Here is a 14090-nt window from a genome sequence, read left to right as displayed (position 1 = left end):
GAAATCCCACCTGAGTTTGGCGCTAACGACTGATCCTCGTTGACCGGTGTTGACCTCCAGTTCTTCAGCTTCTTACTCTCTAGTGAGCTTTTTCCTTCCGATTGAGAGTGGTTTTAGTGTATATCTATTTCATTATGAAATTGATCATTAACATATATCAGCGCCAGGCTGACAATGCTAAAGATAAATCCAAGAAACGGTGAGATGAAAATGTGAGTCAGTATAACATACCGAGATGGTGAAACCAACCGAATCAGTTTGCAGGCGGGGCTGGTGATAGGACAGCAGACGTGTCCGGCAAGGCTCATAGTCTGCAGAACGTGCCCTGGTTATAAGGAGAGACAACATAGCGTTTACCATGAGTTGTTTTTCTAAGTAGATCAACACTGCAGCTGAACGCATTTGTTTCAAGACAACCGAACAAGCTGCATGGACGGATGCACCATGAGTGTAAGGTGTAGAAAGTTGTTTTGGCGGATGATCGCAGATAACGGCGGTTCACCGGTCGTGGTGCGCCGTGCTCATCCAATATCGATCATCCTTGAAATTACTGCTAGATCGAAATTCAAACCCCAAATGAAAGTAGCCTTGTGTTGGTGCGGTTTGTTGCTAATTTGTAGTCCAGATCTAAGATTGTGTTCTTAACGGTTGGGATGCAGAGGCCCTGCATGGAAAGCAGCTTCGATCGAGTAATGAGTGCCCTCCAGCAGCTGTTCCAAGGTTATTTATGTAAAATATGACCTTTGGAACATCCTTTAGGCTCCAAGAGCTGCACATTTTGAAGATTTGCTTCAAGGCCTTAACCCTAACCTTGCCCCAAGTTCCTACACGGCGGTTTTACCGTTGCCCACTACAGCTAGTACTGCTGGCCGCCAACAATGATAGCACGTCATTTTTACCCCATTATATACAAAAGGAATAATGGTTGGGTACATGATTAGATGGCATTGTGCCATGGTATGTCATTTTGTTGTGTAGTTGTCGATAATGGAATGCCATTCTCTAAGAAACCTCGTGGAGCGTGAATACGTCGATTAACCTGGTGCGTGTGAGTAGGCACATAGGCAGTCTGTGCTGCCTGCACCCCTTGGGTTTCATTTCCACTGGCGGGTGGTTAGAAATGTGCAACTGAACAGACCTAGTCTGGGCGCCATTCGATTACTACCGGGATTTCCACACTCGCTGCAAGTAATAAGCTACCCCCCTGCCCTAAGTCATTTTTTGGCTAGTAATGATTTGCCTGAACCTCATTCATTTTTACAAGTTTCTTTCACCACAAAACAGGTGCAGTGTTTTGAATCAAAAGAACTGCCATATGCTCAAGACGGTATCACTTCAAAGCACGTTGATCGTGACCGCTAGGGTTTTATACTTCATTTCTGTTAATTGATTACAAGTGATGAGAAGACAAAGGGACGATGTCAGCAGACCGCCATAATGGTGTTAAACATTGGTGATGTTCTCAATCTCTAGTTGAAACTAACAAGGATGTTGTTTAATGTGACCAGCACTATAGTATTAATAAGGCGCACCAAGGCATGTCTTGTAATGGCAGCTAGCATGATGGAACCAGATATTTACACAACAGGACGAAGCGTGTGTATAGCATGTTGCCGAGCGGGTGGTTTGTATCATGAAATGCTGCCATATCCCAACACAAGAGTTCCAACTCCTGCAGAACGGATGCAGTACTGCGCCAATTCCCAGTTTGGATTGCCCAGTGAATAGGCGGCAGTCGTCAAACACACCGTGTACTTCGCAATTGAATAAGAAATTGTACAGACAATCAAAAGGAAGCCTCAAACCTGTACTGAACCATAATGCGTTTAATGAATCGTGCGTCAGCCCACAGATCCACCCAGCATCTGACGTGTTTGCTCTCAGATGTATGTTTTTCCGGAGGATATACGGTAATTAAGTTATAGCTACGGTATCCCTCAAAGTGGAGTTCTTTGTAAGGTTTTGAATAGACAACGTGAAACAGACAGGGCGATTCGAAATAACATGGGTTGTTACGTTTAAATCAAAGTGGTAATTTAGTATTCGGTTGGCGAACACACATCGTGCAAATTAATCGGCTTGTGAAACAGTGGAGCGTTTGAATTAGTGTGAGATGTTTCATTAGTAGGAAGTAGAACACCATCGACGGAGATGGGCACCTCACGTGTACTATCAGGTGTGTGGAGTTTACCAATGCCACTTTTATTGGAGAGAGATAGACTCCTGTTTATTCATATATTACACATCATTAAATCGAATTGATATAAAAAAAGTCAGAAATACGGGTTGCAAGAACGTTCAGCAGCATCTGTTTTGGTCATCATCATTAGGCAGAGATGCTTCTGATAAAAATCAAGAAAGACGGAGGCCTTCAACACCCCTCTCCTTAGAATGAGACGAGCGTCTGTACCGATGTCCTTTGCAGCGTCACTTATAAGCGCCCGATGAGACGCAAACAGCAGTCATTTTCTCTCAGCGTCCGCACACTGAACATCTTACCATGGCTGGTCTGCCACTCGACAATTTCACTTTTGATGACAACGGGACTTCTAATGTGACAGAACCGGAGGTCCCGGTTCTCGGGCTCCGAATGAGTTTAGCGACAAGTCTCCTAGTTGGCGCTGTCCTCAGCGGTATTTGTATCCTAACGATAGCAGGTAACGTCTTTGTAGTGCTGGCCGTCTGCCTGGAACGTAGCCTCCGCACGAACATCGGCTACTTCTACATCAACCTGGCGGCTGCAGATCTCCTGCTGGGCTGTCTGGTGCTGCCGTTCTCCGTGGCGAGGGAGCTGCTCAACTACTGGCCGTTTGGAGAGGCTCTGTGCGATCTGTGGGCCGCCGTGGACGTGCTCTGCTGCACCGCATCCATCTTCAGCCTCTGCATCATCAGTCTCGACCGGTACATCGGAGTCACCCGGCCCCTCCATCACAACATGATCGTGACCAAGCGTCGAGTGGTCCTCATTCTCTTCGCTGTTTGGGCAACCTCCGCCGCCATCTCCGTTGGTCCTCTGTTCGGTTGGAAGCAGCCGACGTCCTATCAGAACATGCAGTGTAATATAAACGGCAGCCCCAGCTACATCATCTTCTCTGTCGTCGGCTCATTCTACGTCCCTGCCTTCATCGTCCTTTACGTCTACCGACAGGTGTACCGAGCTGCCGTGAGGGAGACGTCCAAGCTAATGATAACGCTGAAGGCCCAGGAGGACAGAAGCTCGGCGTCGGTAGAATCCGTCCGAATCCACCGTGGGAAAGCGTCCGTGACCACCGATCTCCGTCCGCCTCCTCCGACACGGCCAAGTCCCAACTCAAGCAAGCCCCGCCTGGCGAAGGAGGCTCTCAGCTCCGTGAAGAACAGGTTCGAGAAGTTCACAAAGGAGAAGAAGGCCGCAAAGACAGTTGGCATCATTGTAGGCGTGTTCCTTGTCTGCTGGCTTCCCTTTTTCGTCATGTACCCAATAGGTAAGCAAATATTATATACATGTACACACATTTCAGAGGATGTTATATCAGCATGCATTTATGGTGTCAATGTTTGCAACATTGATAAAGAAATGCCAGCCGCATGCTTACAATCTGTGTTGTTTGAAAAAGTGCTTGTATTGCAGATATTATTGTGAAATGCTTATTGCATGCTGGAGGTAAAATGGCGTTCAACAGTGTGTGTGTGTGTGTGTGTGTGTGTGTGCGTGTGTGTGTGTGTGCATGTGTGTGCATGTGTGTGCGCGCGCTCGCGTGTGTGTGTGTTTGTGTGCATGTGTGTGTGTGTGTGTGCGTGTGTGTGTGTGTGTGTGTGTGTGTGTGTTTGTGTGTGTGTGTGTGTGCATGCATTGTATATGGTGTGTAAATATTGCCGAGTGGATTAGGGATAGAATTGTTATTATATGTAATGTGTATGGCTTGGCGGGACTGGGCGTTTTTGAATGTTTTTTCGCCATTAACTATTTCCACAAGACTGGACTACTTCAACGCATAAAGGACTGGTAGGATGTTAGTCCGTGATGTTCTGTGTGAGTCCTGCAGCTCAATGTTCCTTTATGTGTGAAAGGAGACAAGTGAGTGAAAGGGCATGTTGAAACATATCTAGCTGAACAAATGGTTTATTTCTTTATTTCTTTATTTCTTTATTGCTGCAGTTTTGTCTATCCAACTCCAGAAGATGACATAAGTGGTATGTTAGTTACGAAATGATCTAGCCCAAGTAGCTTTCCAATGAAGCATAGGTTTTGTACGTGTACTTTGAAACATTGGTCCGTATGTATTGAACATGTCGTGTTCCTCGTGTTTTCCATTTCGCTCCTTAAGACTAGTTAGGGCTATCAACGGTATCAGAGGCAGGAGTTTGTCATGCTTGCCGGGAGATCAATTTGCTAGTTATCGCCCAAGATAGCTGGGCGTCTTTGATGCCCCTCACTGTGATTTCCCTTGTCTAGTTCCTCGTTGTTTGTCATATTCATTACTATATGGCAGATATCTCATACAGGCCGCTCAGTTCAACAATGAAACATGTTAGAGTGTTAGCGATTAATTGATCTGACAATCAAACTACCCGATCCAATTTTGTGTTGAAAGCAAACAATCAGATATCTTTTGAGTTTTTTTTTTTCAAACGTTAGATTCTAGACTCAATTTCATTATACTGTGGTACCTGTCTGCACAGCAGATCCGCTGCAATCTCTTCATAAAGGAAATCGATGCAGTATGATCCCCCTATCCGTGAAACACATGTACGTATGTGATTACCACATCAGCGCTGAGACGGACGAACAAAGTCAGGAGATGGGTGTAAATGTTAAGTAATGACTTTCATACAAAACGTTCGACCTTGCTTCATCACCAGGGATAAGAACGCGGGGCGAGAAATGGTTATTCAGTAAGACCATACGATGCCTGTTTTGGTTAGTGGCCAAAGGGAGAGCGTCTAATACAGGATCTGCTGTACTGCACTTTACTTAGAATGGCCAGAGACTGATAAAAGAACAGTCAAAGGTTGCTATAAACCGTTTCCAGAAACGTTACAGTCCTAATAAACGAGGGGTTCACACTACAACATATGTAGAACCTCACAGTAAAATGCGCGGGGAGGTCCTTGTTTGTTTTTTCTTCTTTTTTTAATAATCTTTATTCATAAAGCAAAAGAAAATACATACATTAAACCATCCATGAAAACAAGAAGTACAAATCATAGTGATTCAAATAATAGTGCTGGTAATTAACAAGTCAGCAACATACAGTACCCCATTTGCCCCAGTGCTTCTGCAGCTTTCCCCTCCTCATAGCTATAGAATATTCGACTTTGTGGAAGAAGTTCACATAATTAAGAAAGGATTGAAAAGTAACATGGTTGGCCTTTCTGCTTTTATAGATGCACCTTGTAAAATCACAAGATTACCGATAACGGGGGATTCTGGGTTCAAGTTACCAAAAATGACATTAAAGGAATTGAGCTGTAGTTTTTGCCCTGTCAGCTGCTGAAACCAAATTTGAATTTTTTTCCCAAAAGGAAACTAAATTCGGACACTCCCAAAAGACATGTTGGTAGGTTTATTCGTCTTCATTGCAAAATGAACATAATGGACTGTCTATATATTTCAAATGTACAATAACCTATTGGTTGGGGGGCTCATTGTTATCTAAAGGTCAAGCTATACAACCTCGCATATGCGCCAAAGGTCACATAGTATACGGTGAAGCGTGTAGCAGATTGCTGTCGTCTTACATTAGTTTTCCCGACGTGTTGAAATAGCACGCTAGTGAATTTGTGATAAACACGAAATAGGAATCGATCAACCTTCTCTACAATATAAGGACAAATAGGCGACCTGTGCCCGTGTAATTGATTGACCTCAGGCTGGGTTAATGTTTTACCAGCTTACCATGCCGCCCGACGCGTCGCACTAAACCAGCCATCTTTATCAATCCGGCACCTGTACTCTACAGCCGTGCGTTTAGTTAGTTTGTAGGAAAAGACGTTTGGGTTTGGCGATACAATTACAAAGACTGTGTAAAAACTTAAGTAGCGAAACATCATCTCAGACGCAATGAGTTTTGCACAAACATCATCACCAGAGAAAGGCATGGAGTCCACACATACATGTAATGCCCAATACACTACAGCCAGTGTTTTTCAGTTTCAATCAGTCGGGCGCAGTTGAAAGTCCTCAGATTTGGCAGGGAGCCGAGCAATTTTGACATGATGTTTTCCTCAGCCTTCTGCGCTTTCTAGCAGCAGGTGGCACGCGTGGTGTTTGTTCACCCGTGGCACGTTGGGCTCACCCAGTACGTTCAAGCGACTGATCGCTCCGTAGGTACGCGTGGTTCATGCAGGCTCTGTAGTTCATACACGAACGGGTTCTATAGTTAATAAACAGAACTAGCTCTATCTTGTTCCAGAATTATCTTCATGAAATGTTTCATTCGATAACATTGTCATATACGATGTAATGTGCATAACCGTTTGACACAGCTTGAAGATCGTTATATCAGAAGACGACTATCCCGATAGAGCTAGAGTCATAATCAGCCATGATCAAACTGATGTTTCCTGCAGATTAAGGACGTCAGTTGCAATCTTGCATGGCATTTTTAGGACAATTCGTAGTAAAATACAACCCTTGTGTGCCAGGAACGCACTAATGGTGTTCTTTGCCAGCTTTTGGTTTAATCAACGGTGTCTTCGTCAATTGATATGGAAAACATTCTGCTGCTCTTGTTTGATTTGATTTAAGGTAACGTTGATTCGGAAGTGTACCGATAAACTCGTTACACTCTCTTATAAATCAACCGGGGTATGACGAAAAACAACACAATTGTAGAAATGTGCAACCAATCGCACTGGTCATCTGCTCTAAATCGTGTCGATTACTCCGAAGGAGATACGTGACGTCATCTACCTCCTTAAGCCTCAATCTTACATGATTTAGACAACAACATTTAGCCAACATTAACAACAAAGATAGTCAATCTGAAACTGAAAACCAAATTCATACGGCGCTAAACTATACATGTGTTACACCGAGGGGTTGAGGGATCAGCCGTCAAGTACCTCGCACCGCATAGACTAATCCGGAGAACAACTTTATGAAAAAAGTTCGATGTTATATCATCTTACAGCAATCAAGATGCATTCGAGATTTTGAAAAGAGTCCAATTTTGAGACAACGTTTCAATGCTTGCTTAACTTAGTTGGGTGCCAATTTCACACACTGCTAGTAGTGACAGCTCTAGCCTTTGTCCCGGGATGAGGAATGGTGCCTTGCATGCCCTTCATAGGAGTCATTGCTGTGATCTGAAAAATGATAGATGAAGTAGCATTGACAAGTGTTGCACAGGTTACTTAGCTGGAGGATTACTGTTTGTCGCGGAAATAATCTCATGAATATGTCATTGCGTGTTGGAAATTGAATTTGTGACTCACACTTAAATTGAACGGTGAAATGTCTGTCGAAATGATCCCAGGGAGAATTCTATTCCCGTTGAGGGAAATTGTTTGCAAACGGTGGTATTCCCCTCCATTTCCCGCCATTATCATAATGGGCTGTTTCATTCCACTGAGTAGAATGATCACCCTTTTGCGACATGTTCCTGGCGGCAAAAGCCATTTGTCATACATTCACGTCTACGGTGTGTCGTTTATGGATGGATGGCACGTTACGGTAACAGTCTAGCACGGAGGGCACGGCACAAAGGTTATGGAATGGTTAACCATGCAATTAAATTATGGTAACATAAGACAAGTATACAGGCATTCCATGTCTTCTGGGGAATACCCGTCCACTCAATTTTCTTCCCGATTCTCTCGTTCCTACAGACTCGATGATAGCGAAGGTCCCAGAGCTCCTCATCACGATGGCCTTCTGGCTCGGCTACTGCAACAGCTTCCTCAACCCTATCATCTACGCATGCTCCAACGGTCACTTCCGGCGAGCATTCCGACGCTTCCTGTCATGTGGGAAGAGACAGAGTCAGTTCTCCACCATGCGCTACGAGGACTATACGCTCTCCAGCCGATCATCATTCCGACGGGCCCATTCAAGCTGCTCATCACGGGATGAAAGCAGAAGACAACAGCTCAAATTCCAGCTGCAGGAGTTGACAGTGGCCTGAAAACGCGAGCACGAAATAACCCAAAACAGATCGGAGCAGCAGGAACTGTCATATTCACACCGAACAGACGCCGTATCATAAGATTTCGTTATGACGGCATCATTACCCACACCAAAGAACCGGACCAGATCACAAGATCGGGACTTAAGGGTAACGGAATCGACCCACACCAAAGAACCGAATCAGATCACTAGATCGGGACTTAAAGGTAATGGAACCGACCCACTCCAAACAACCGGATCAAATCACAATATCGGGACTTGAGGATAACGGAATCACACCCACGCCAAACAACCGGATCAGATCACAAGATCGGGACTTTAGGATAACGGAATCACACCCACGCCAAACAACCGGATCAGACCACAAGATCGGGACTTGAGGATAACAGAATCACACCCATGCCAAAGAACCGGATCAGATCACAATATCGGGACTTTAGGATAACGGAATGTCAACAACACCGGTACCAAAGAACCAGATCAGATCACAAGATCGGGACTTGAGGATAACGGAATCACACCCACGCCAAACAACCGGATCAGATCACAGGATCGGGACTTGAGGATAACAGAATCACACCCATGTCAAACAATCGGATCAGATCACAGGATCGGGACTATAGGATAACGGAATCACACCCACGCCAAAGAACCGGACCAGATCACAGGATCGGGAATTGAGGGCAATGGATTCGACCCACGCCAAACAACCGAATCACATCACGAGATCGGGACTTTAGAGTAACGGAAACACACCCACAAAGAGCAGCCGTATCAATTATCATCGCGAGGTACGGACGAAAGCAGCGGCACACCATCGCGAAACAGAACTCTCCATCCTTATAGATCTTAAATCTAGACTTTGAGGATCAACCGGTTAAGACACCATCTATTGCTATCTTTGCTTGATCAACAAGATTTAGTCGTAAGTTGAAGTGTCTTTGAACAAGTATTCAGCGTATTGTGTCAGTCGACTTAAAGCTTGGTCTGTAGATGTAGTTAATTGATTTCATTTGATCTGTGGAGCTCTAGATTATGGACCCATAACCGCATAAACATAAAGTTATCTGATGGTGATGTTGATTGTCATGTAAAATGCTCAGTCCAGTCGCTCCTGTGTGGTACTCGTTAAGTGGACAATTGAGATATGACAGGGCCCAACTGGGTTGACGTAGATGTATTATTCTCATTCTATCAATACGAACTTATGTTAATCGCTAATCTGTGCTAGTGATAGTTTAAGATAGTGTATTTGAAAAACGGCTTTGAATTTGTTCGTATTACACAGTTAAGTTGCGGTGTGCTGTTGTAGTGTTATTGCAGACATACAATTGGAAGACTGACACACCGTATATCAGTATGTTCCACAGTCTCCTAAATGTTGTATAGATGACTTGACAACTCGTCGTATTCTTTAGTGTTGTCTGAAAATGTTAGCTGTTTCTTTTAAAGTAGAAACGTGAATAAAGTCGTCATAATCTTTGAAAAATAACTATATTTGTCTTGTCATTAAAATCCATCCCCTTTTCAATCGGACTGCCAGAGCGCTGCGACCTAAAATTTAACAGCGCTCAGCGAATTTCATACTATTAAGTAAAAGTGTTTTGTTATCTCTTTAGTCAACATGCTTTTACATTTTGCATGAAATTTCAATTATGAAATCATGGATTACACAAATACAATTTCGTTCGCAGCAAGGTCGCAGCGCGATCGCCGTATAATGGGGGCCTATCATGGTACATTGTTAAAGCCCCTATCACACTTGTGCGTATATACAAGCCCGCATGAGTTGCGTATTTGCATGTTTTTGGTTGAGGTTAAGTTTGCAGCCGAAGAAGTAATTTCTTTGGTTTGATAACTAGACTGCACAACGATGGGTCTAAGAAGAAAACAACTTCCTCCCCGCAAAATTTACTTAAACAAAAAAAATGTTACTGCGGAACTCACGCGCACTTTGATATACGCACAAGTGTGACAGGGCCCTTACATCAATCATGTTAATATCCAGACTAAGTAATGACACAGTGCGAAAAGCCGTGTGACAGTCGGCAATGCACTGACACAATGGGACCGCCGAACTGTCACTGCAGCGTGCTGATATGTTTGTAGCCCTCCGATTTGAAAAAGTGAACACTGACATGGCGATTAAGTAAAAGGGGAAATGAATTATATTTATTTCATCTAGATGCTCCGATCTTCATGGGTACGTTTATAGCGAAGTGAAGTTCTAGTTTCAATGATGAACCCCATAATACATTAAGACAGTCCTAGGCATGTGCCCCGTCTGTAAGTGTCCCACCTGCCATAAATTACATACTAGGTTAAATGTGTTAAAGTCATATTATGGAAAACACTGTAATGATAGATTTCCCTCATCAATTATGCAAATTAGGTCCTTATTTGGATTATCGACATTATTTGCATGATTTCATTATGTACATCTCTGTCTAAAGCAACTTGCATACTAAATATAACGAAAATTCGTCCATTGTTCAGTTATTTTCCTTGAAATATTTTGATAAAAACGCCCCTGCAGTTCCAGACCAAGCTGTAAGGGGCATAAACCTACACCACTTCTTCCTTAATACCCACTAAATATCAAGACCATAGCATACCTAGGACAAAACATACAAAAACGGATATTCTGCTGTAGTACCAAGGTCACACACTAGGGAGTCCCAAATCGACATTGACGTTTGTCTTCCTAAGACGTACCTACATACCAGATATCGTCCCAATCCATCCTGAGGTTCCTGAGTTATGCTGAGAAATATCCGGAAACACAGACAAACACACACTCAAACAAACGCCCAAAACAATGCCTTCATTATAGGTAAAAACAAAAAAAGTACAAGGCATACCAATTGATGCGTGACTCCATCTAAATTTACATGTACTTGGATATTCCCACCCAGCTACATCTACCCATTGTAATCAAAGAGGAATTTGCATCGCTTACACGTCATTATTCGGCTCGGTGGTAACTCACGGTCACGGAGGATTTCAACAACTAATTCCGGCCATCACCGGCATCTCGTGCGGGATTAGGTTTTAATGGGGCACATCTATAAATAACTATCGGGTATTGGGTGATTCATTTTCCCGGCAACATTAACTCGCTAAGGGGTACCCTTAGCACGCCCTTTAGTCACACATTTGGTGTGGATCAAGAGGTTTAATTAAAATAAAGGATCACATGTGCGGCCTGGACTGCAAAGCAATGAAAACCAATGATCACTGAAAGTTTACGTTAAGGAGCAAACTGATACGTTGATAGCAGAGCAAACGTTTTAGTTATAAATCATGAGCCCTATATAGACTGACCTGGGAATATAGATCCGCCCCCTGCCATCAGAATGGTTGATGCGCAACGTTCATCTAACATGATTGTACCGCTCTATTGTATTCATTTCTCTTTCGTTAGTTAGTGATATATCACATGTCATGACGATCTGAAACGCGATAAAGCGGAACCACGGGGACGACGAGAATGTGAACATGAATATATATTGCTCCATGGTAGACATTAATCTGGTGCAGTCACAATAGGCTCTGACAACGTACGGACAATTGAGCATAGGAAGTAAAATTTATCTTCGCACCGGTGGAAATACGCACGCCGGTGTTTCATTAGAACGCCAAACACTGTTCGGTAATGGCAACACTTTCAGACGTCCCCTTCCATTTTTATGAATGCAGACAGACTCGTCAGAGGTGCAGAAAAGAGTACAGAAAAAAAGTTTGCTTTTACTCACGTATATTACTTTCCTTTTGTACGCGTCTATTGCCCCCAGCCTTAATGTGTTATCTTAATTGTTTGGGGGCCTCCAGCTATCGTGTTCAGAAAGGACTATCTATCTAAGCGAGGCCTTATTGAATGTCTGACGTTCCATTAAAATCGCTTTCAACAGTAAGGTCTCCTGCGTCTTCCTTCTCAAGGTGACTTCTAAGTGTCACTAGCAGACTGCACACAGATGGCGAAGGGGAGAGGAGGATGGAAGAAGCTTGTGCTAGAAACGACCATAGTCCCCGGCCCTCAAGATGAGGACGGGACTAGGTGAGTATAAGGGATTGCCAGTGATTCAATCCCTAAAGCCCCTACCTCACTGGACCCGCGGCACGCTGGCGGCGGCGCTGCTGCGTCCTAAACTGGATCTGTGTTACCCTTGACTTTATAATGGGAATATCATTCATAACGTACAAGTATGACCAAAACGACAACAAAACACACAAAGTTTAAAAAGATTATTTTTTGTCGATGAAATTCGTTGAGTGCTTTGTCAATTCGATCGGCCGCAGCGACGCCGCCAGCCTGCCGCGGGTCCAGTGAGAGGGGGGCTAAGTTCAGATTTATGTGTCTGCAGAAGTAGGGCATAGGTTACGTTCTACTGGGGCACGCGCGGGCATGCGCATGGCTGTTCATCCATGATTTTCATCAGGTTTCATCGGCACACCTCCGACCAACAACAACTCCACAGCCATCAGAGCGACGCTGCAAACGGCGATGATTCCTGTGTCAGGTACGCGCTTGCATTAAAAACAACTTAAAGCAGACCGCAGTGTTCAATATAGGAGAGTGATCCCGCGTACGTCACTGTTCTTGATCATACCATGTTGGTATACTTAATGAAGGTCGTCAAGACTAATTATCTTGGAATCAATCTGGTGGTGGTGGGGGGGGGTATTTTCTCATAAATGATTATATCGTCATCATTACCATATTTTCTCATAAATAATTATATCGTCATCATTATCATCTAGTATGTCATATTTCACAGTTATATGTAAGAAAACGAAAAAAAATCAATCACTTCATACATAGATTTCTATTTGGGGGGGGGGGGGTAACGATATTTTTACCAGAAAGCTTTTCTAACAATTTCAAACAGAGTAGATCAACAAATTTCGTTTTGACGATGTTAGCAAGGACACGACTCCGTGTAATTGAATCAATGTTGTCTATTATGATTCTCTATGCGTAGTTAACATGCGTAGTAAACAACAACGGTTCCACGGCTAGCGATGATCACGCTTCATCGGTGTCGACTAAGTGACTTCCCGATAGTTTGTCTGATCTCGCTACCTGACGCCTCAAACCACAAACTCCAGTCATACACGGAGCGGTAAATGATGAACCAAAGGTTAAAGAGTTCAGAGAACAAGACCAATCCTTTGAATTGATTTTCTGTCAACCGAACGATTAGTTTTCGTAGTTAAGATTCTGTACAGGCAGCGGGATCTCAAGTTGAATGTCATGACATTCACACGCGTGAGTGCCATGTAGATAACGCACGGCTCTGTCACACGAATTCCTTATCATTATGGCATTTATAAAGGTGATGTTCATTACTTCATGTTTAGTGACATACTGACACGCTAGCGTCCTCGACCTAAGGTGTATTAATGGGCTAGCAGCATCAAATGTATCATCCACATTTTGCCACAACTACGTACAACTTACATGATTATGATAACATACAGACATCACATTCAACAAGCCCTTTTTCAAAACCACAGCTGATCAAGGAACATTTGCCTATATAGGTACAAACCACTTCAGCACGTGACCTTGTGATATTACCACACTTCAACGCTGATTTAAATCTGTCTTGAGAAAGATGCAAACTGCACTTGTTTAGACCTCCCAAGAAAAGCCCCAGTCATTCAATGTAGAGCTGGGCTGGAAAGAAGCCGATGATAACGAATTTGATTTGAATATTCGGCTTTATTTTATGTCTCAAGTAACACATGTTTGGTTTATGTATACTCTGTGCTACCTATGTTACTTATGTTACCCCGTGTTACTTCTGCATGTGTTCTTATGTTTATTTTCTTTGTGCAACTTCTATTGAATGTTGCTTTGATGATTCCATTTTTGCACACACTTGGCCCCCTTGAAAGACAATTAGACAGAGTTGAAATGGGCTAATTTGTTTGGTTGAATCTTTGTGTTCGAAAATTTTAAAAAAATAGATACATA

The 14090-nt window shown here is 43.4% G+C and overlaps 1 protein-coding gene across 1 annotated transcript; it reads left to right on the top strand.

Moving 5' to 3' along the window:
* Positions 1–1935: 1935 nt before the first annotated feature.
* Positions 1936–9605, top strand: LOC136431048 (alpha-1A adrenergic receptor-like). The gene is made up of 2 exons (XM_066422245.1): positions 1936–3464; positions 7813–9605. The coding sequence occupies exons 1-2, from the start codon at positions 2501–2503 to the stop codon at positions 8106–8108; spliced, it is 1260 nt and encodes a 419-aa protein (XP_066278342.1). The 5' UTR covers positions 1936–2500; the 3' UTR covers positions 8109–9605.
* The last annotated feature ends 4485 nt before the right edge of the window (positions 9606–14090 follow it).

Source organism: Branchiostoma lanceolatum, chromosome 3, assembly GCF_035083965.1.
Source record: "Branchiostoma lanceolatum isolate klBraLanc5 chromosome 3, klBraLanc5.hap2, whole genome shotgun sequence".
Classification (NCBI taxonomy): domain Eukaryota; kingdom Metazoa; phylum Chordata; class Leptocardii; order Amphioxiformes; family Branchiostomatidae; genus Branchiostoma; species Branchiostoma lanceolatum.
Note: the sequence above shows the minus strand (reverse complement) of the source record. Positions and strands in the feature narration are given on the sequence as shown.

Excerpts from the sequence above, each read along its gene's own strand:
- LOC136431048 (XM_066422245.1), top strand. The coding sequence starts at position 2,501 with ATGGCTGGTCTGCCACTCGACAATTTCACTTTTGATGACAACGGGACT. Across the intron at positions 3,465-7,812 it reads TTTCGTCATGTACCCAATAG|ACTCGATGATAGCGAAGGTC; the intron begins GTAAGCAAATAT and ends TCGTTCCTACAG.